At 44.7% G+C, this 23504-nt stretch overlaps 2 protein-coding genes and 1 long non-coding RNA gene across 4 annotated transcripts in view; 1 reads left to right on the top strand and 2 right to left on the bottom strand.

The window, feature by feature from the left end:
- Positions 1 to 1988, top strand: part of cpsf4 (cleavage and polyadenylation specific factor 4) — a 26250-nt gene extending 24262 nt beyond the window's left edge. The window contains exon 9 of the mRNA XM_090197949.1: positions 1 to 1988. This exon is cut by the window's left edge and continues 146 nt beyond it. The gene's annotated coding sequence lies outside the window, so the exon portion shown is untranslated.
- On the bottom strand, positions 348 to 3137 carry LOC118947121 (uncharacterized). 2 transcript variants are annotated; one of them, XR_016486150.1, is made up of 3 exons: positions 1763 to 2803; positions 445 to 1654; positions 348 to 394 (listed from the first exon to the last, which is right to left on the bottom strand). It is a non-coding gene; the product is annotated as an uncharacterized LOC118947121 (long non-coding RNA). The 2 variants fall into 2 exon arrangements; XR_016486149.1 differs by lacking the exon at positions 348 to 394 and having other exon boundaries at positions 1095 to 1654; positions 1763 to 3137.
- A 1227-nt stretch (positions 3138 to 4364) lies between these two features.
- Positions 4365 to 9498, bottom strand: atp5mf (ATP synthase membrane subunit f). Its single transcript, XM_090197948.1, has 4 exons — positions 9455 to 9498; positions 8359 to 8466; positions 4646 to 4762; positions 4365 to 4511 (listed from the first exon to the last, which is right to left on the bottom strand). The coding sequence occupies exons 1-4, from the start codon at positions 9468 to 9470 to the stop codon at positions 4483 to 4485; spliced, it is 270 nt and encodes an 89-aa protein (XP_090054074.1). The 5' UTR covers positions 9471 to 9498; the 3' UTR covers positions 4365 to 4482.
- Between the last annotated feature and the right edge of the window lie 14006 nt (positions 9499 to 23504).

Below are 23504 nucleotides of genomic sequence, written 5' to 3'. Positions count from 1 at the left end.
ATGCTATTTTGAAAACTTCCAAGTCCTTCGCTGAGTCGTCAGGAACCCTGGACCTCTGGACCGACAGACATGTTTCTAGATCGGACCGACAGACCTGTTTCTAGAACGGACAGAAAGACCTGTTTCTAGAACGGACCGACAGACATGTTTCTAGATCGGACCGACAGACCTGTTTCTAGAACGGACCGACAGACCTGTTTCTAGAACGGACAGACAGACCTGTTTCTAGATCGGACCGACAGACCTGTTTCTAGATCGGACCGACAGACCTGTTTCTAGATCGGACCGACAGACCTGTTTCTAGATCGGACCGACAGACCTGTTTCTAGATCGGACCGACAGACCTGTTTCTAGATCGGACCGACAGACCTGTTTCTAGAACGGACAGACAGACCTGTTTCTAGAACGGACCGACAGACCTGTTTCTAGAACGGACAGACAGACCTGTTTCTAGATCGGACAGACAGACATGTTTCTAGAACGGACAGACAGACCTGTTTCTAGAACGGACAGACAGACCTGTTTCTAGATCGGACAGACAGACCTGTTTCTAGATCGGACAGACAGACCTGTTTCTAGAACGGACAGACAGACCTGTTTCTAGAACGGACAGACAGACCTGTTTCTAGAACGGACAGACAGACCTGTTTCTAGAACGGACAGACAGACCTGTTTCTAGAACGGACAGACAGACCTGTTTCCAGAACGGACAGACAGACCTGTTTCTAGAACGGACAGACAGACCTGTTTCTAGAACGGACAGACAGACCTGTTTCTAGAACGGACAGACAGACCTGTTTCTAGAACGGACAGACAGACCTGTTTCTAGAACGGACAGACAGACCTGTTTCTAGATTGGACAGTGCTTCTGACGCTTTGATCAAATCCTTCTGTTGGATTAACCTTTAACCCCGAGACACTTTTGGGACCCAAGCTGGAATTGGTACTTCTAGCCATACAATTCTGTCAGATTGCTTCAGGGAGGGTAGAGGAAGTGTGTAACCGAGCCAACCGTGGTTCATCTGAAGCCTTGATTTGGGTCATTCATGGACTCAAACGTTGTTGAACGATTCGACCCAGGTTTCGATCAACATATTGGAACGATATCCGATCTCCAGACCTTCTTCTTGAATGTGAGTGAAGAGAGTATACATTCTAACCCAGGGTCTGACCTGTTGTTCATCCTGAATACTCCATTTTACTGGCTTCAGACTCAACCTTCAATGAATTGAAATAGAACTCTTGAGCTGTGATGATGCTGTGTTGGATCCTTTCACAGCTTTTTCCCCCGGAGGAGGAGGAGGAGGAGGAGGTGGTGGTGGTGGTGGTGGTGAGGAGATCTGGTCTAACCGATCTGTGTTGCCTTTTGTAGATTACACACAATTTCAGTATGTTCTAGTTTTGTAAAAATACAATAAACCTGTTCAGGTCAGTCTCTTGTTCCTCCTGGTCTAGTCTGTAAAATACAATAAACCTGTTCCTCCTGGTCTAGTCTGTAAAATACAATAAACCTGTTCCTCCTGGTCTGTAAAATACAATAAACCTGTTCCTCCTGGTCTAGTCTGTAAAATACAATAAACCTGTTCCTCCTGGTCTAGTCTGTAAAATACAATAAACCTGTTCCTCCTGGTCTAGTCTGTAAAATACAATAAACCTGTTCAAGTCAGTCTCTTGTTCCTCCTGGTCTAGTCTGTAAAATACAATAAACCTGTTCAGGTCAGTCTCTTGTTCCTCCTGGTCTAGTCTGTAAAATACAATAAACCTGTTCCTCCTGGTCTGTAAAATACAATAAACCTGTTCTCGTCAGTCTCTTGTTCCTCCTGGTCTAGTCTGTAAAATACAATAAACCTGTTCCTCCTGGTCTGTAAAATACAATAAGCCTGTTCCTCCTGGTCTGTAAAATACAATACACCTGTTCCTCCTGGTCTGTTAAATACAATAAACCTGTTCCTCCTGGTCTGTAAAATACAATAAACCTGTTATCGTCAGTCTCTTGTTCCTCCTGGTCTAGTCTGTAAAATACAATAAACCTGTTCCTCCTGGTCTGTAAAATACAATAAACCTGTTCATCCTGGTCTGTTAAATACAATAAACCTGTTCCTCCTGGTCTAGTCTGTAAAATACAATAAACCTGTTCCTCCTGGTCTAGTCTGTAAAATACAATAAACCTGTTCAGGTCAGTCTCTTGTTCCTCCTGGTCTAGTCTGTAAAATACAATAAACCTGTTCCTCCTGGTCTAGTTCTGTAAAATACAATAAACCTGTTCAGGTCAGTCTCTTGTTCCTCCTGGTCTGGTCTGTAAAATACAATAAACCTGTTCCTCCTGGTCTAGTCTGTTAAATACAATAAACCTGTTCCTCCTGGTCTGTAAAATACAATAAACCTGTTCCTCCTGGTCTAGTGTGTTAAATACAATAAACCTGTTCCTCCTGGTCTAGTCTGTTAAATACAATAAACATGTTCCTCCTGGTCTGTAAAATACAATAAACCTGTTCCTCCTGATCTAGTCTGTTAAATACAATAAACCTGTTCCTCCTGGTCTGTAAAATACAATAAACCTGTTCCTCCTGGTCTAGTCTGTTAAATACAATAAACCTGTTCCTCCTGGTCTGTAAAATACAATAAACCTGTTCCTCCTGGTCTGTAAAATACAATAAACCTGTTCCTCCTAGTCTGTAAAATACAATAAACCTGTTCCTCCTGGTCTGTAAAATACAATAAACCTGTTTTGGTTATTTAAAAAATAATAATTGTACATAATGTTGCGGCTATTGTCACTTATGACCCCAAATACCTTCTGGACATCAGAACAGCGATCACTCACCACGAACTGGACAAATATGTTTTCCTTTAATGAGTCTGATGCGAAGAATACACTGCTTCCCAGAGGCCAGGCCCAAATCCCCATCATTCACATGAAGAAACTATCCTCCTGATTCCTGATTACAAGCTAAAACTGAAGCAGGAAGTGACTCGCTCAAAACGGAAGTGGTCAGATGACGCGGATGCTACACTACAGGACTGTTTTGCAGCACAGACTGGAATCTGTTCTGGGATTCATCCAATGGCATTGAGGAGTACACCACCTCAGTCATCGGCTTCATCAGTAAGTGTATCGACGTCATCGTCCCCACAGATTCCGGTCGGGCTGTATCACCGCCTGGTACGGCAACTGCACCGCCTGCAACCGCAGGGCTCTCCTGAGGGTAGTTAGGTCTGCACAACGCATCACCGGGGGCAAACTACCTGCCCTCCAGGACACCTACACCACCCGATGTCACAGGAAGGCCATAAAGATCATCAAGGACATCAACCACCCGAGCCACTGCCTGTTCACCCCGCTATCATCCAGAAGGCGAGGTCAGTACAGGTGCATCAAAGCTGGAACCGAGAGACTGAAGAACAGCTTCTATCCCAAGTCCATCAAGTTATACCATTACCTTAGATGTTAGATATTACTGCCCTGTTAGAGCACCAACATCAATTATCTTAGATATTACTGCCCTGTTGGAGCACCAACATCAATTATCTTAGATATTACTGCCCTGTTGGAGCACCAACATCAATTATCTTAGATATTACTGCCCTGTTAGAGCACCAACATCAATTATCTTAGATATTACTGCCCTGTTGGAGCACCAACATCAATTATCTTAGATATTACTGCCCTGTTGGAGCACCAACATCAATTATCTTAGATATTACTGCCCTGTTGGAGCACCAACATCAATTCTTAGATATTACTGCCCTGTTGGAGCACCAACATCAATTATCTTAGATATTACTGCCCTGTTGGAGCACCAACATCAATTATCTTAGATATTACTGCCCTGTTGGAGCACCAACATCAATTATCTTAGATATTACTGCCCTGTTGGAGCACCAACATCAATTATCTTAGATATTGTTGTTAGATATTAGTGCCCTGTTGGAGCACCAACATCAATTATCTTAGATATTACTGTCCTGTTGGAGCACCAACATCAATTATCTTAGATATTACTGCCCTGTTGGAGCACCAACATCAATTATCTTAGATATTACTGCCCTGTTGGAGCACCAACATCAATTATCTTAGATATTACTGCCCTGTTGGAGCACCAACATCAATTATCTTAGATATTACTGCCCTGTTGGAGCACCAACATCAATTATCTTAGATATTACTGCCCTGTTGGAGCACCAACATCAATTATCTTAGATATTACTGCCCTGTTGGAGCACCAACATCTGATAAACACGTATGTGACAATTATTTCACTTTAACATTTCCACATTTAACAAAAATAAATAAATTGATGTCCACAGTCATTTTAACTAGCGAATAAAAACTCACGCCTCAACATCCAACACAGCAGATCAAATTAAATGTTAGAAGTAGTTTTATTTATTCTTGATCACAACAGTGGTATTATACAGACAGCTGGAGCTAGGGGGTCAGAGGACAGGCTTTTGCCCTGCTGGGTCAGGAGAGGAGGGGCTTTAGTGGTACTTCCTCCAGCGGTCGTGCTCTGAGAAGAGAAGAAGAAGAGGGGGGGAGAGAGAGCGAGGTTAAGTCAGATTGTCCTTCACGGTGCTTTGAGGTGAATGATACTGTATGTGGTGGGTACTCTGAGGTCATCGTACTCCCAGAGTCTGTACTCACTGAGGTGGTCGTACTCCCACATGTAACTGAGGGCCACGTATCCAACCAGCAGCATGGCCACGCCTCCAATACCTCCCTTCTTCACATTGATGTACTTGTTGTAATATCTATCATGGCCTGGGGGGGGGGGGGGAGAGACAACATGTTACTGTGTGTTGGGGGGGGGGGGGGGGGAGAGACAACATGTTACTGTGTGTTGGGGGGGGGGGGGGGGGAGAGACAACATGTTACTGTGTGTTGGGGGGGGGGGGGGAGAGACAACATGTTACTGTGTGTTGGGGGGGGAGGGGGGGGGAGACAACATGTTACTGTGTGTTGGGGGGGGGGGGGAGACAACATGTTACTGTGTGTTGGGGGGGGAGGGGGGGGGAGACAACATGTTACTGTGTGTTGGGGGGGGGGGGGGGGGAGACAACATGTTACTGTGTGTTGGGGGGGGTGGAGACAAACAACATGTTACTGTGTGTTGGGGGGGGGGGGGGGGAGACAACATGTTACTGTGTGTTGGGGGGGGTGGAGACAACATGTTACTGTGTGTTGGGGGGGAGGGGGGGGAGACAACATGTTACTGTGTGTTGGGGGGGAGGGGGGGGAGACAACATGTTACTGTGTGTTGGGGGGGGGGGAGACAACATGTTACTGTGTGTTGGGGGGGAGAGAGACAACACGTTACTGTGTGTTGGGGGGGGGGGGGAGACAACATGTTACTGTGTGTTGGGGGGGGGGAGACAACATGTTACTGTGTGTTGGGGGGGGGGGGGGGGAGAGACAACATGTTACTGTGTGTTGGGGGGGGGGGGGGAGAGACAACATGTTACTGTGTGTTGGGGGGGGGGGGAGACAACATGTTACTGTGTGTTGGGGGGGGGGGGAGACAACATGTTACTGTGTGTTGGGGGGGGGGGGGGGGAGAGACAACATGTTACTGTGTGTTGGGGGGGGGGGGGGGGAGAGACAACATGTTACTGTGTGTTGGGGGGGGGGGGGGGGAGAGACAACATGTTACTGTGTGTTGGGGGGGGGGGGAGACAACATGTTACTGTGTGTTGGGGGAGGGGGGGAGAGACAACATGTTACTGTGTGTTGGGGGAGGGGGGAGAGACAACATGTTACTGTGTGTTGGGGGAGGGGGGAGAGACAACATGTTACTGTGTGTTGGGGGGGGGGAGAGACAACATGTTACTGTGTGTTGGGGGAGGGGGGGAGAGACAACATGTTACTGTGTGTTGGGGGAGGGGGGGAGAGACAACATGTTACTGTGTGTTGGGGGGGGGGGGGGGAGACAACATGTTACTGTGTGTTGGGGGGGGGGAGAGACAACATGTTACTGTGTGTTGGGGGAGGGGGGGGAGAGACAACATGTTACTGTGTGTTGGGGGAGGGGGGGAGAGACAACATGTTACTGTGTGTTGGGGGAGGGGGGGAGAGACAACATGTTACTGTGTGTTGGGGGGGGGGGGGGAGACAACATGTTACTGTGTGTTGGGGGGGGGGAGAGACAACATGTTACTGTGTGTTGGGGGAGGGGGGAGAGAGACAACATGTTACTGTGTGTTGGGGGAGGGGGGAGAGAGACAACATGTTACTGTGTGTGTTGGGGGGGGGGGAGACAACATGTTACTGTGTGTTGGGGGAGGGGGGAGAGAGACAACATGTTACTGTGTGTGTTGGGGGGGGGGGGAGACAACATGTTACTGTGTGTTGGGGGGGGGGGGGAGACAACATGTTACTGTGTGTTGGGGGGGGGGGGGGGAGACAACATGTTACTGTGTGTTGGGGGGGGGGGGGGAGACAACATGTTACTGTGTGTTGGGGGGGGGGGGGGGGAGACAACATGTTACTGAGGGCCACGTATCCAACCAGCAGCATGGCCACGCCTCCAATACCTCCCCTCTTCACATTGATGTACTTGTTGTAATATCTATCATGGCCTGGGGGGGGGGGGGGGGGGAGAGACAACATGTTACTGTGTGTTGGGGGGGAGGGGGGAGACAACATGTTACTGTGTGTTGGGGGGGGGGGGGGGAGACAACATGTTACTGTGTGTTGGGGGGGGGGGGGGGGGAGACAACATGTTACTGTGTGTGTTGGGGGGGGGGGGGAGACAACATGTTACTGTGTGTTGGGGGGGGGGGGGGGAGACATGTTACTGTGTGTGTTGGGGGGGGGGAGAGAGACAACATGTTACTGTGTGTTGGGGGGGGGGGGGGAGAGACAACACGTTACTGTGTGTTGGGGAGGGGGGGAGAGACAACATGTTACTGTGTGTTGGGGGGGGGGGGGGGAGAGACAACATGTTACTGTGTGTGTTGGGGGGGGGGGGAGAGACAACATGTTACTGTGTGTTGGGGGGGGGGGGAGACAACATGTTACTGTGTGTTGGGGGGGGGGGGGGGAGAGACAACATGTTACTGTGTGTTGGGGGGGGGGAGAGACAACATGTTACTGTGTGTTGGGGGGGAGGGGGGAGAGACAACATGTTACTGTGTGTTGGGGGGGGGGGGGAGAGACAACATGTTACTGTGTGTTGGGGGGGGGGGGAGAGACAACATGTTACTGTGTGTTGGGGGGGGGGGGGGGGGAGAGACAACATGTTACTGTGTGTTGGGGGAGGGGGGGGAGAGACAACATGTTACTGTGTGTTGGGGGGAGGGGGGAGAGACAACATGTTACTGTGTGTTGGGGGGGGGGGGGGGGGAGACAACATGTTACTGTGTGTTGGGGGGAGGGGGGGAGACAACATGTTACTGTGTGTTGGGGGGGGGGGGGGAGAGACAACATGTTACTGTGTGTTGGGGGGGGGGGGGGAGACAACATGTTACTGTGTGTTGGGGGGGGGGGAGAGACAACATGTTACTGTGTGTGTTGGGGGGGGGGAGAGACAACATGTTACTGTGTGTTGGGGGGGGGAGGGGGGAGAGACAACATGTTACTGTGTGTGTTGGGGGGGGGAGAGACAACATGTTACTGTGTGTTGGGGGGGGAGAGACAACACGTTACTGTGTGTGTTGGGGGGAGGGGGGGAGAGACAACATGTTACTGTGTGTGTTGGGGGGAGGGGGGGAGAGACAACATGTTACTGTGTGTGTTGGGGGGGGGGGGGGAGACAACACGTTACTGTGTGTTGGGGGGAGGGGGGGAGAGACAACACGTTACTGTGTGTTGGGGGGAGGGGGGAGAGACAACATGTTACTGTGTGTTGGGGGGGGAGAGACAACACGTTACTGTGTGTTGGGGGGGGAGAGACAACACGTTACTGTGTGTGTTGGGGGGGGGGGGGAGGGGGGGAGAGACAACACGTTACTGTGTGTTGGGGGGGGAGAGACAACATGTTACTGTGTGTTGGGGGGGGAGAGACAACACGTTACTGTGTGTGTTGGGGGGGGGGGGAGGGGGGGAGAGACAACACGTTACTGTGTGTGTTGGGGGGGGGGGGGGGGGAAGAGACAACATGTTACTGTGTGTGTTGGGGGGGGGGGGGGGAGAGACAACACGTTACTGTGTGTGTGGGGGGGGGGGGGGAGAGACAACACGTTACTGTGTGTGTTGGGGGGGGGGGGGGGTACTTGTAATATCTGTCATGGCCTGGGGGGAGACATGTTAGGTACTGTGTATTGGAGGAGATGGGGGGGTACTGGTTGTTATCTCTGTCATGGCCTGGGGGAGACATGTTAGGTACTGTGTGTGTTGGAGGAGGAGGGGGAGGGGGGTACCATTGCGGATGCTGGCGAGGACTCCGTTAGGAGTGAAGTCCCTCTTGCCCAACCAGGAGCCCAACTCTCCCAGCTTCACATCCATCAGACGCTTCTCACCCAAGGGAACTAAGGACACGGGTACACAAACACACAATAAATACACACCCCCCCGTCCCTCTCACACAGTAAATACACACCTGCCGTCCCTCTCACACAGTAAATACACACCTGCCGTCCCTCACACAAAACAGACACCACCGAAGATAGCATTCATTGTTACAGGTTACATGGTTACCGTGTTCTGTTAGTATTTCACTAAAGAGTCCTGAGCCAGTGGTGTAAAACACTCATAAACCACTTAGTAAGTTAAGACAGCGGTCTAGAGAACACAAAGCTGACTAAAAGTTAAACAGTTAGCTACATCAAAGTCACAGGAGTTGTGATTGAGCCTGGATCCGCTGAGACAAGGCTGCTGTCATAACCGGTTATCGGTCATTATCCGGTAAAAGGTACAACACGTCAACGCATCACCGACTGGCTGCAGAGGCTATTAGTCCTGTAGACTAACTAGCTTAACTAACCAACCTGGTTAAAGACCTAACCACATAGCAAACACTGTAAAAATGGGTTTAAAATGTACAACCCTTTAGAGAAACTGTCAGGGATTATACAGTGTAACGACCCTGGATTTATAAGCGCAGAAATCGACTCTGCCGTTCGAGCGTGCTTTTGCGGCACAGTCGATAAACCGGACCTCGGGCTCGAAGGTCGAGGGTTCGAGACCTGCTCCCTGCTCTTTCATTACAATAATATATATGTTTCTCTTCTTCTCCCCCATGCATTATACCCAAGCTGTTATTTAAAAGTTGTATATCTGTCCTTTTAAAAACGACCATGACAGCAAAGTCCTTGACTTGACTCTAATCATGGATTTACGGCGGCCTTCAAACACACACAACATATGAACATCAACTAACTCCACACATCTCGCTTCCTTTATGTAATAAAATACAATGTTTCGCATGTAAAAAGCGGAAGTGAAGAATATGTCAGTTTAATAATAATAAATAAATAAAAAACCCTGTTAACAGACTCATTTAAAAACCAGACGTACCTATTCTGTCCGCCATCTTGCTCGCTGGAGAGGGTGAAGACCGCAGTGGATGACGGGACTAAAATGGAAGCAGAGGATTGTGGGAGGACCGTTTTTTTTTTTTTAGTCGAGAAGAGATACAGATTTGGTCAAAAATCACGTTTCGTAGTAAGTTTAGGAGAACGTACGTAGCAGGTTATGATAATTAGGTTAAGGTTAGGAAAATGGTTCGGGTTAGCTAAAATGCTACAAAATAATAATATACTTGAATGTCAATTTGACAAAAGCTGTATCCCATCTAGACATGACGAGGAAAGTGGCAAGGCAAAATATTTTATAAATATTGTTAGGGCTGTATGATAACAACTCAATTATTTGTAAAAAAAAAAAAAAAAAAACATTTAGACTCATAATATATTTTACAACACAACTAATAACAGAAAGAGACATTTCTTCATAAACGCACCAGCTGATTCGCAGGTCTGCAGCGCCGCTTCTATCCACTAGAGGGCAGCAGATAACACATAACAGAATGCATTTTGACAGTTTGTTTCAGAATGATGGTTTTAGTCAGGTGTCTATTCAAGCTGACATTTATCTCATTACCTAACGTAACAGAGTTATGTTAGCGCTTACTTGCACCATTGAGAGCATCCTGTCAGGCTGTATCACCGCCTAGTACGGCAACTGCACCGCCCACAACCGCAGGGCTCTCCAGAGGGTAGTGAGGTCTGCACAACGCGTCACCAGGCAACACTGCCTGCCCTCCAGGACACCTACACCACCCGATGTCACAGAAAGGCCATAAAGATCATCAAGGACATCCACAACCCGAGCCACAGCCTTATCAACCCCGCTATCATCCAGAAGGTGAGGTCAGTGCAGGTGCATCAAAGCTGGGACCCGAGAGACTGAAAAAACAGCTTCTATCTCAAGGCCATCAGACTGTTAAACAGCCATCACTGCCCTGAACTCAGTCACTGTAGCGACCAGGTTTCTCTATTATGTACACAGACATGGAACACTGGTCACTTTCATGATGGAACACTGGTCACTTTCATGATGGAGCACTGGTCACTTTCATGATGGAACACTGGTCACTTTCATGATGGAACACTGGCACAGTTCCTCTGTCCAGTGTCTGTGTTCTTTTGCTCATCTTAATCTTTCTCTTTTTATTGGCCAGTCTGAGATATGGCTTTTTCTTTGCAACTCTACCTAGAAGTCCAGCATCCAGGAGTCGCCTCTTCACTGTTGACGTTGAGACTGGTGTTTTGAAGGGTACTATTTAATGAAGCTGCCAGTTGAGGACTTGTGAGGCGTCTGTTTCTCAAACTAGACACTCTAATGTACTTGTCCTCTTGCTCAGTTGTGCACCGGGGCCTCCCACTCCTCTTTCTATTCTGGTTAGAGGCAGTTTGAGTCTGTTCTGTGAAGGGAGTAGTACACAGCGTTGTACGAGATCTTCAGTTTCTTGGCAATTTCTCACATAGAATAGCCTTAATTTCTCAGAACAAGAATAGACTGACGAGTTTTAGAAGAACATTTTGTTTCTCAGGGTGTATAATGAGAATAACATCAGGTTTGTTTCTCAGGGTGTATAATGGGAATAACATCAGGTTTGTTTCTCAGGGTGTATAATGAGAATAACATCAGGTTTGTTTCTCAGGGTGTATAATGGGAATAACGCCTGGTTTGTTTCTCAGGGTGTATAATGGGAATTACGTCAGGTTTGTTTCTCAGGGTGTATAATGAGAATAACATCAGGTTTGTTTCTCAGGGTGTATAATGAGAATAACGCCTGGTTTGTTTCTCAGGGTGTATAATGAGAATAACATCAGGTTTGTTTCTCAGGGTGTATAATGGGAATAACATCAGGTTTGTTTCTCAGGGTGTATAATGGGAATAACATCAGGTTTGTTTCTCAGGGTGTATAATGGGAATAACATCAGGTTTGTTTCTCAGGGTGTATAATGGGAATAACATCAGGTTTGTTTCTCAGGGTGTATAATGGGAATAACATCAGGTTTGTTTCTCAGGGTGTATAATGGGAATAACATCAGGTTTGTTTCTCAGGGTGTATAATGAGAATAACATCAGGGTTGTTTCTCAGGGTGTATAATGGGAATAACATCAGGTTTGTTTCTCAGGGTGTATAATGAGAATAACATCAGGTTTGTTTCTCAGGGTGTATAATGGGAATTATATCAGGTTTGTTTCTCAGGGTGTATAATGGGAATAACATCAGGTTTGTTTCTCAGGGTGTATAATGAGAATAACATCAGGTTTGTTTCTCAGGGTGTATAATGGGAATAACATCCGGTTTGTTTCTCAGGGTGTATAATGGGAATAACATCAGGTTTGTTTCTCAGGGTGTATAATGAGAATAACATCAGGTTTGTTTCTCAGGGTGTATAATGGGAATAACATCAGGTTTGTTTCTCAGGGTGTTTAATGGGAATAACATCAGGTTTGTTTCTCAGGGTGTATAATGGGAATAACATCAGGTTTGTTTCTCAGGGTGTATAATGAGAATAACATCAGGTTTTTTTCTCAGGGTGTATAATGGGAATTATATCAGGTTTGTTTCTCAGGGTGTATAATGGGAATAACATCAGGTTTGTTTCTCAGGGTGTATAATGGGAATAACATCAGGTTTGTTTCTCAGGGTGTATAATGGGAATAACATCAGGTTTGTTTCTCTGGGTGTATAATGGGAATAACATCAGGTTTGTTTCTCAGGGTGTATAATGGGAATAACATCAGGTTTGTTTCTCAGGGTGTATAATGGGAATAACATCAGGTTTGTTTCTCAGGGTGTATAATGAGAATAACATCAGGTTTGTTTCTCAGGGTGTATAATGGGAATAACGCCTGGTTTGTTTCTCAGGGTGTATAATGGGAATTACGTCAGGTTTGTTTCTCAGGGTGTATAATGAGAATAACATCAGGTTTGTTTCTCAGGGTGTATAATGAGAATAACGCCTGGTTTGTTTCTCAGGGTGTATAATGAGAATAACATCAGGTTTGTTTCTCAGGGTGTATAATGGGAATAACATCAGGTTTGTTTCTCAGGGTGTATAATGGGAATAACATCAGGTTTGTTTCTCAGGGTGTATAATGGGAATAACATCAGGTTTGTTTCTCAGGGTGTATAATGGGAATAACATCAGGTTTGTTTCTCAGGGTGTATAATGGGAATAACATCAGGTTTGTTTCTCAGGGTGTATAATGAGAATAACATCAGGTTTGTTTCTCAGGGTGTATAATGGGAATAACGCCTGGTTTGTTTCTCAGGGTGTATAATGGGAATTACGTCAGGTTTGTTTCTCAGGGTGTATAATGAGAATAACATCAGGTTTGTTTCTCAGGGTGTATAATGAGAATAACGCCTGGTTTGTTTCTCAGGGTGTATAATGAGAATAACATCAGGTTTGTTTCTCAGGGTGTATAATGGGAATAACATCAGGTTTGTTTCTCAGGGTGTATAATGGGAATAACATCAGGTTTGTTTCTCAGGGTGTATAATGGGAATAACATCAGGTTTGTTTCTCAGGGTGTATAATGGGAATAACATCAGGTTTGTTTCTCAGGGTGTATAATGGGAATAACATCAGGTTTGTTTCTCAGGGTGTATAATGGGAATAACATCAGGTTTGTTTCTCAGGGTGTATAATGAGAATAACATCAGGGTTGTTTCTCAGGGTGTATAATGGGAATAACATCAGGTTTGTTTCTCAGGGTGTATAATGGGAATAACGCCTGGTTTGTTTCTCAGGGTGTATAATGGGAATTACGTCAGGTTTGTTTCTCAGGGTGTATAATGAGAATAACATCAGGTTTGTTTCTCAGGGTGTATAATGAGAATAACGCCTGGTTTGTTTCTCAGGGTGTATAATGAGAATAACATCAGGTTTGTTTCTCAGGGTGTATAATGGGAATAACATCAGGTTTGTTTCTCAGGGTGTATAATGGGAATAACATCAGGTTTGTTTCTCAGGGTGTATAATGGGAATAACATCAGGTTTGTTTCTCAGGGTGTATAATGGGAATAACATCAGGTTTGTTTCTCAGGGTGTATAATGGGAATAACATCAGGTTTGTTTCTCAGGGTGTATAATGAGAATAACATCAGGTTTGTTTCTCAGGGTGTATAATGGGAATAACGCCTGGTTTGTTTCTCAGGGTGTATAATGGGAATTACGTCAGGTTTGTTTCTCAGGGTGTATAATGAGAATAACATCAGGTTTGTTTCTCAGGGTGTATAATGAGAATAACGCCTGGTTTGTTTCTCAGGGTGTATAATGAGAATAACATCAGGTTTGTTTCTCAGGGTGTATAATGGGAATAACATCAGGTTTGTTTCTCAGGGTGTATAATGGGAATAACATCAGGTTTGTTTCTCAGGGTGTATAATGGGAATAACATCAGGTTTGTTTCTCAGGGTGTATAATGGGAATAACATCAGGTTTGTTTCTCAGGGTGTATAATGGGAATAACATCAGGTTTGTTTCTCAGGGTGTATAATGGGAATAACATCAGGTTTGTTTCTCAGGGTGTATAATGAGAATAACATCAGGGTTGTTTCTCAGGGTGTATAATGGGAATAACATCAGGTTTGTTTCTCAGGGTGTATAATGAGAATAACATCAGGTTTGTTTCTCAGGGTGTATAATGGGAATTATATCAGGTTTGTTTCTCAGGGTGTATAATGGGAATAACATCAGGTTTGTTTCTCAGGGTGTATAATGAGAATAACATCAGGTTTGTTTCTCAGGGTGTATAATGGGAATAACATCCGGTTTGTTTCTCAGGGTGTATAATGGGAATAACATCAGGTTTGTTTCTCAGGGAGTATAATTAGAATAACATCAGGTTTGTTTCTCAGGGTGTATAATGGGAATAACATCAGGTTTGTTTCTCAGGGTGTTTAATGGGAATAACATCAGGTTTGTTTCTCAGGGTGTATAATGGGAATAACATCAGGTTTGTTTCTCAGGGTGTATAATGAGAATAACATCAGGTTTTTTTCTCAGGGTGTATAATGGGAATTATATCAGGTTTGTTTCTCAGGGTGTATAATGGGAATAACATCAGGTTTGTTTCTCAGGGTGTATAATGGGAATAACATCAGGTTTGTTTCTCAGGGTGTATAATGAGAATAACATCAGGGTTGTTTCTCAGGGTGTATAATGGGAATAACATCAGGTTTGTTTCTCAGGGTGTATAATGAGAATAACATCAGGTTTGTTTCTCAGGGTGTATAATGGGAATAACATCAGGTTTGTTTCTCAGGGTGTATAATGGGAATAACATCAGGTTTGTTTCTCAGGGTGTATAATGGGAATAACATCAGGTTTGTTTCTCAGGGTGTATAATGGGAATAACATCAGGTTTGTTTCTCAGGGTGTATAATGGGAATAACATCAGGTTTGTTTCTCAGGGTGTATAATGAGAATAACATCAGGTTTGTTTCTCAGGGTGTATAATGGGAATAACATCAGGTTTGTTTCTCAGGGTGTATAATGGGAATAACATCAGGTTTGTTTCTCAGGGTGTATAATGGGAATAACATCAGGTTTTTTCTCAGGGTGTATAATGGGAATAACATCAGGTTTGTTTCTCAGGGTGTATAATTTGAATAACATCAGGTTTGTTTCTCCGGGTGTATAATGGGAATAACATCAGGTTTGTTTCTCAGGGTGTATAATGGGAATTACATCAGGTTTTTTTCTCAGGGTGTATAATGAGAATAACATCAGGTTTGTTTCTCAGGGTGTATAATGGGAATAACATCAGGTTTGTTTCTCAGGGTGTATAATGGGAATAACATCAGGTTTGTTTCTCAGGGTGTATAATGGGAATAACATCAGGTTTGTTTCTCAGGGTGTATAATGAGAATAACATCAGGTTTGTTTCTCAGGGTGTATAATGGGAATAACGCCTGGTTTGTTTCTCAGGGTGTATAATGGGAATTACGTCAGGTTTGTTTCTCAGGGTGTATAATGAGAATAACATCAGGTTTGTTTCTCAGGGTGTATAATGAGAATAACGCCTGGTTTGTTTCTCAGGGTGTATAATGAGAATAACATCAGGTTTGTTTCTCAGGGTGTATAATGGGAATAACATCAGGTTTGTTTCTCAGGGTGTATAATGGGAATAACATCAGGTTTGTTTCTCAGGGTGTATAATGGGAATAACATCAGGTTTGTTTCTCAGGGTGTATAATGGGAATAACATCAGGTTTGTTTCTCAGGGTGTATAATGGGAATAACATCAGGTTTGTTTCTCAGGGTGTATAATGGGAATAACATCAGGTTTGTTTCTCAGGGTGTATAATGGGAATAACATCAGGTTTGTTTCTCAGGGTGTATAATGGGAATAACATCAGGTTTGTTTCTCAGGGTGTATAATGGGAATAACATCAGGTTTGTTTCTCAGGGTGTATAATGGGAATTATATCAGGTTTGTTTCTCAGGGTGTATAATGGGAATAACATCAGGTTTGTTTCTCAGGGTGTATAATGAGAATAACATCAGGTTTGTTTCTCAGGGTGTATAATGGGAATAACATCCGGTTTGTTTCTCAGGGTGTATAATGGGAATAACATCAGGTTTGTTTCTCAGGGTGTATAATTAGAATAACATCAGGTTTGTTTCTCAGGGTGTATAATGGGAATAACATCAGGTTTGTTTCTCAGGGTGTTTAATGGGAATAACATCAGGTTTGTTTCTCAGGGTGTATAATGGGAATAACATCAGGTTTGTTTCTCAGGGTGTATAATGAGAATAACATCAGGTTTTTTTCTCAGGGTGTATAATGGGAATAACATCAGATTTGTTTCTCAGGGTGTATAATGGGAATAACATCAGGTTTGTTTCTCAGGGTGTATAATGGGAATAACATCAGGTTTGTTTCTCAGGGTGTATAATGAGAATAACATCAGGGTTGTTTCTCAGGGTGTATAATGGGAATAACATCAGGTTTGTTTCTCAGGGTGTATAATGAGAATAACATCAGGTTTGTTTCTCAGGGTGTATAATGGGAATAACATCAGGTTTGTTTCTCAGGGTGTATAATGGGAATAACATCAGGTTTGTTTCTCAGGGTGTATAATGAGAATTACATCAGGTTTGTTTCTCAGGGTGTATAATGGGAATAACATCAGGTTTGTTTCTCAGGGTTTATAATGGGAATAACATCAGGTTTGTTTCTCAGAGTGTATAATGGGACTAACATCAGGTTTGTTTCTCAGGGTGTATAATGGGAATTACATCAGGTTTGTTTCTCAGGGTGTATAATGAGAATAACATCAGGTTTGTTTCTGAGTGTGTATAATGGGAATAACATCAGGTTTGTTTCTCAGGGTGTATAATGGGAATTACATCAGGTTTTTTTCTCAGGGTGTATAATGAGAATAACATCAGGTTTGTTTCTCAGGGTGTATAATGGGAATAACATCAGGTTTGTTTCTCAGGGTGTATAATGGGAATAACATCAGGTTTGTTTCTCAGGGTGTATAATGAGAATAACATCAGGTTTGTTTCTCAGGGTGTATAATGGGAATAACATCAGGTTTGTTTCTCAGGGTGTATAATGGGAATAACATCACGTTTGTTTCTCAGGGGGTATAATGGGAATAACATCAGGTTTGTTTCTCAGGGTGTATAATGGGAATTACATCAGGTTTGTTTCTCAGGGTGTATAATGAGAATTACATCAGGTTTGTTTCTCAGGGTGTATAATGGGAATTACATCAGGTTTGTTTCTCAGGGTGTATAATGGGAATTACATCAGGTTTGTTTCTCAGGATGTATAATGGGAATTACATCAGGTTTGTTTCTCAGGGTGTATAATGGGAATTACATCAGGTTTGTTTCTCAGGGTGTATAATGGGAATTACATCAGGTTTGTTTCTCAGGGTGTATAATGGGATTAACATCAGGTTTGTTTCTCTGGGTGTATAATGGGAATAACATGGGAATATGGCAGTGTGTCTCTGACAGTCAGTTAGGAAGATATTGTGTCTCAACAGACACACACACACACACACACACACACACACACACAGACACACACACAGCCAGAGTGATGGCAGGCCGTGGTGAAGTGGTTTTGTCCCTCAGCCAGGTCCTTTATTAGAGGGATTCAAGTTTTAATGTCAAATGCACAAAGACGGTGAAATGCCTTTCCTTTCCTTTCCTTTCCTCTCCTTTCCTCTCCTTTCCTTTCCTTTCCTTTCCTTTCCTTTCCTCTCCTTTCCTTTCCTTTCCTTTCCTTTCCTTTCCTCTCCTTTCCTTTCCTTTCCTTTCCTGTCCTCTCCTTTCCTTTCCTTTCCTCTCCTTTCCTTTCCTTTCCTTTCCTTTCCTGTCCTCTCCTTTCCTTTCCTGTCCTCTCCTTTCCTTTCCTTTCCTGTCCTGTCCTTTCCTTTCCTCTCCTCTCCTTTCCTTTCCTTTCCTTTCCTTTCCTTTCCTCTCCTTTCCTTGCCTTTCCTGTCCTCTCCTTTCCTTTCCTGTCCTGTCCTGTCCTGTCCTTTCCTTTCCTTTCCTCTCCTCTCCTTTCCTTTCCTTTCCTTTCCTCTCCTTTCCTTTCCTCTCCTTTCCTTTCCTCTCCTGTCCTCTCCTTTCCTCTCCTTTCCTTTCCTCTCCTTTCCTTTCCTCTCCTTTCCTTTCCTCTCCTGTCCTCTCCTTTCCTTGCCTTTCCTGTCCTCTCCTTTCCTTTCCTTTCCTTTCCTGTCCTGTCCTTTCCTCTCCTTTCCTTTCCTTTCCTCTCCTTTCCTTTCCTTTCCTTTCCTCTCCTCTCCTTTCCTCTCCTGTCCTTTCCTCTCCTCTCCTTTCCTTTCCTTTCCTTTCCTCTCCTCTCCTTTCCTTTCCTTTCCTGTCCTCTCCTTTGCTTTCCTTTCCTTTCCTCTCCTCTCCTTTCCTTTCCTCTCCTGTCCTTTCCTTTCCTCTCCTCTCCTTTCCTTTCCTTTCCTGTCCTCTCCTTTCCTTTCCTTTCCTTTCCTTTCCTCTCCTCTCCTCTCCTCTCCTCTCCTTTCCTTTCCTCTCCTTTCCTTTCCTTTCCTCTCCTCTCCTTTCCTCTCCTTTCCTCTCCTGTCCTCTCCTTTCCTCTCCTTTCCTTGCCTTTCCTTTCCTGCTCTAAACCCAACGATGCAGATGTCAATGCAAAAACAGAAAGTAAGAAGTTACTCTGAACGTCAACACTGACCCTTTAATGTTCATTTCTCTACCATAAGCCGCCTCTAACGTGTGTGGGGGGGGTTATGGTATGGGCACGCATAACATACAGACAACAAACACAGTTGCATTTTATCAATCTCAATTTAAATGCACAGAGATACCGTGACGAGATCCTGAGGTCCATTGTCGTTCCATTCATCCGCCACCATCACCTCATGTTTCAGCATGATAATGTACAGAATTCCTGGAAGCTGAAAATGTCCCAGTTCTTCCATGGCTCTATACTCACCAGACATGTCACCCACTGAGCATGTTTGGGGATGCTCTGGATCGACGTGTACGACAGCGTGTTCCAGTTCCCGCCAATATTCAGCAACTTCACACAGCCATTGAAGAGGAGTGGGACAACCTTCCAACAGACCACAATCAACATCTTGATCAACTCTATGAGAAGGAGATGTATCGCGCCAGATACTGACTGGTTTTCTGATCCACACCAGATACTGACTGGTTCTGATCCACACCAGATACTGACTGGTTCTGATCCACACCAGATACTGACTGGTTCTGATCCACACCAGATACTGACTGGTTCTGATCCACACCAGATACTGACTGGTTCTGATCCACACCAGATACTGACTGGTTCTGATCCACACCCCCCTCCCTACCTTTTTAATAGGAATCTGTGACCAACAGATGCATGTCTGTATTCCCAGTCATGTCAAATCCATAGATTAGGGCCTAATTAATTAATTTAAATTGACTGATTTCCATATTCGAACTGTAACTCAATAAAATCTTTGAAATTGTTGCATGTTGCGTTTTGTATTTTTGTTCAGTATTTACAATGTGCAGATTCAGACATTTCAGTTAGAGCACTTTCTCTTGCTCTCTCTCTCCTCCATCTCTCTCCTCCATCTCTCTCTCCGTCTCTCCCTCTGTCTCTCTCTGTCTCTCTCTCCGTCTCTCCCTCCCTCTCGCTCAATTAAATTCAATTCAATTCAAGGGCTTTATTGGCATGGGAAACATGTGTTAACATTGCCAAAGCAAGTGAGGTAGATAATATATAAAGTGAATATATAAAGTGAAATCACACATACAGAAGTTTCAAAACAATAAAGACATTACAAATGTCATATTATATATATATACAGTGTTTTAACAATCTCTCTCTCTCCATCTCTCTCTCCGTCTCTCTCCATCTCTCTCTCCGTCTCTCTCCATCTCTCTCCTCCATCTCTCTCTCTCCATCTCTCTATCTCTCCTCCATCTCTCCTCCATCTATCTCTCTATCTATTTATCCTTCTCTCTCTCTCCATCTTTGATAATTATGGGACGTATTTTATCTGGTGTGACAGTATAGTCAGTCTAGACAGTGTGAGCCTAAATGTTGACTCTCCTTCTATTCTCTCCTCTTCTCTATCTTTCCTCACCTGTCCTCCCTTCCTTCCCTCTCTCTCCTGTCCTCTCTTCCCTCACTCTTTCTCCTCTCCTCTCCTCTCCTCTCCTCTCCTCTCCTCTCCTCTCCTCTCCTCTCCTCTCCTCTCCTCTCCCTCTCCCTCTCCCTCTCCTCTATCTGAAGGTGTGGAACCAGACGTAGCTCTGTCGTGCGTCTGTTATTTAAATGAGGCGGTAGGAACTGAATCCAATCACTCAGTTTCGCTCTGTTCCTGTTGAGAGGCGCACACACACCCTGCTTCCCAAACACACACACACACACACACACACACACACACACACACACACACACACACACACACACACACACACACACACACACACACACGTAACTATCAGCAGACTCAGGTCTGACAGAAACAAACTGCTGATTTAAATTTCAGCCTCAGAGCAATCTAGAGTGTGTGTGTGTGTGTGTGTGTGTGTGTGTGTCTCTGATATTCTGTAAGAGCTGGTAGGCAATTAATTGGAGTACTGCTGATGCCCTAAGCAAACCACACACACACACACACACACACAAAGACATTAGTGATTTTATTCCACCTCAAGAGGCAGTTGGCCTGGGGGGGAGTGCTGCTATAAAGACACTGATAGAAAGAGAAGGAGAGAGAAGGGGAAGGAGGAGAGAAAGGGGACAGAGGAGAGAGGAGGAGGGGAGGGAGGAGAGAAAGGGGATGGAGGCAAGAGGAGGAGGAGGAGGGGAGGGAGGAGAGAGGATGGGAGGGAGGAGAGAAAGGGGAGGGAGGCAAGAGGAGGAGGGGAGGGAGGAGAGAGGAGGAGGGAGGAGAGAAAGGGGAGGGAGGAGAGAAAGGGGAAGGAGGAGAGAAAGGGGAGGGAGGAGAGAGGAAGGAGGAGAGGAGGGGAGGGTGGAGAGAAAAGGGAGGGAGGAGAGAAAAGGGAGGGAGGAGAGAGCAGGGGAGGGAGGAGAGAGGAGAGGAGGGAGGGAGGAGAGAAAAGGGAGGGAGGAGAGAGGAGGGGAGGGAGGAGAGATGAGGAGGGGAGGGAGGAGAGAGGAGGGGAGGGTGGAAAGAAAAGGGAGGGAGGAGAGAGGAGGAGGGGAGGGAGGAGAGAGGAGGAGAGATGAGGAGGGAGGGAGGAGAGAGGAGGAGAGTTCACATGGTGATCTATGTCCCAGGTTAGTAATCATAGTTACTATGGTGATCTATGTCCTAGGTTAGTAATACTAGTTACTATGGTGATCTAGGTTAGTATTCATGGCACATTGTAAATATCTGACACTGCTGGGATAGTATTCATGGCACATTGTAAATATCTGACACTGCTAGGATAGTATTCATGGCACATTGTGGTTACTGCAGTAGATCTAGTAGAAGATGTTTCTGTGAGGTGATTATGGTTACTGCAGTAGATCTAGTAGGAGATGTTTCTGTGAGGTGATTATGGTCACTGCAGTAGATGTTTCTGTGAGGTGATTATGGTTACTGCAGTAGATGTTTCTGTGAGGTGATTATGGTTACTGCAGTAGATGTTTCTGTGAGGTGATTATGGTTACTGCAGTAGATGTTTCTGTGAGGTGATTATGGTTACTGCAGTAGATGTTTCTGTGAGGTGATTATGGTTACTGCAGTAGATGTTTCTGTGAGGTGATTATGGTTACTGCAGTAGATGTTTCTGTGAGGGGATTATGGTTACTGCAGTAGATCTAGTAGGAGATGTTTCTGTGAGGTGATTATGGTTACTGCAGTAGATGTTTCTGTGAGGTGATTATGGTCACTGCAGTAGATCTAGTAGGAGATGTTCCTGTGAGGTGATTATGGTTACTGCAGTAGATGTTTCTGTGAGGTGATTATGGTCACTGCAGTAGATCTAGTAGGAGATGTTTCTGTGAGGTGATTATGGTTACTGCAGTAGATGTTTCTGTGAGGTGATTATGGTCACTGCAGTAGATCTAGTAGGAGATGTTTCTGTGAGGTGATTATGGTTACTGCAGTAGATGTTTCTGTGAGGTGATTATGGTTACTGCAGTAGATGTTTCTGTGAGGTGATTATGGTTACTGCAGTAGATCTAGTAGGAGATGTTTCTGTGAGGTGATTATGGTTACTGCAGTAGATCTAGTAGGAGATGTTTCTGTGAGGTGATTATGGTTACTGCAGTAGATCTAGTAGGAGATGTTCCTGTGAGGTGATTATGGTCACTGCAGTAGATCTAGTAGGAGATGTTCCTGTGAGGTGATTATGGTCACTGCAGTAGATCTAGTAGGAGATGTTTCTGTGAGGTGATTATGGTTACTGCAGTAGATGTTTCTGTGAGGTGATTATGGTTACTGCAGTAGATCTAGTAGGAGATGTTTCTGTGAGGTGATTATGGTTACTGCAGTAGATGTTCCTGTGAGGTGATTATGGTCACTGCAGTAGATCTAGTAGGAGATGTTCCTGTGAGGTGATTATGGTTACTGCAGTAGATGTTCCTGTGAGGTGATTATGGTTACTGCAGTAGATCTAGTAGGAGATGTTTCTGTGAGGTGATTATGGTTACTGCAGTAGATCTAGTAGGAGATGTTCCTGTGAGGTGATTATGGTTACTGTAGTAGATGTTTCTGTGAGGTGATTATGGTTACTGCAGTAGATGTTTCTGTGAGGTGATTATGGTTACTGCAGTAGATCTAGTAGGAGATGTTTCTGTGAGGTGATTATGGTTACTGCAGTAGATGTTTCTGTGAGGTGATTATGGTTACTGCAGTAGATCTAGTAGGAGATGTTCCTGTGAGGTGATTATGGTTACAGCAGTAGATCTAGTAGGAGATGTTCCTGTGAGGTGATTATGGTTACTGCAGTAGATCTAGTAGGAGATGTTTCTGTGAGGTGATTATGGTTACTGCAGTAGATCTAGTAGGAGATGTTCCTGTGAGGTGATTAAGGTTACTGCAGTAGATGTTTCTGTGAGGTGATTATGGTCACTGCAGTAGATCTAGTAGGAGATGTTTCTGTGAGGTGATTATGGTTACTGCAGTAGATGTTTCTGTGAGGTGATTATGGTTACTGCAGTAGATCTAGTAGGATATGTTTCTGTGAGGTGATTATGGTTACTGCAGTAGATCTAGTAGGAGATGTTCCTGTGAGGTGATTATGGTCACTGCAGTAGATCTAGTAGGAGATGTTCCTGTGAGGTGATTATGGTCACTGCAGTAGATCTAGTAGGAGATGTTTCTGTGAGGTGATTATGGTTACTGCAGTAGATGTTCCTGTGAGGTGATTATGGTCACTGCAGTAGATCTAGTAGGAGATGTTCCTGTGAGGTGATTATGGTTACTGCAGTAGATGTTCCTGTGAGGTGATTATGGTTACTGCAGTAGATCTAGTAGGAGATGTTTCTGTGAGGTGATTATGGTTACTGCAGTAGATCTAGTAGGAGATGTTCCTGTGAGGTGATTATGGTCACTGTAGTAGATGTTTCTGTGAGGTGATTATGG

This window comes from Oncorhynchus mykiss, chromosome 13, assembly GCF_057628025.1.
Source record: "Oncorhynchus mykiss isolate SJ-2025 chromosome 13, ASM5762802v1, whole genome shotgun sequence".
Lineage (NCBI taxonomy): Eukaryota > Metazoa > Chordata > Actinopteri > Salmoniformes > Salmonidae > Oncorhynchus > Oncorhynchus mykiss.
The sequence above is the reverse complement of the archived record's forward strand: the minus strand, read 5'-3'. Positions and strand labels throughout refer to the sequence as shown.

Bases quoted from the DNA above. Each gene is read 5' to 3' on its own strand.
- atp5mf (XM_090197948.1), bottom strand. The intron at 4,763-8,358 runs GTACCCCCCTCC...CCCCCCCCCCAG, and splicing joins CCTCGCCAGCATCCGCAATG to GCCATGATAGATATTACAAC. The intron at 4,512-4,645 runs GTGAGTACAGAC...TTCTCTTCTCAG, and splicing joins GTGGGAGTACGACCACCTCA to AGCACGACCGCTGGAGGAAG.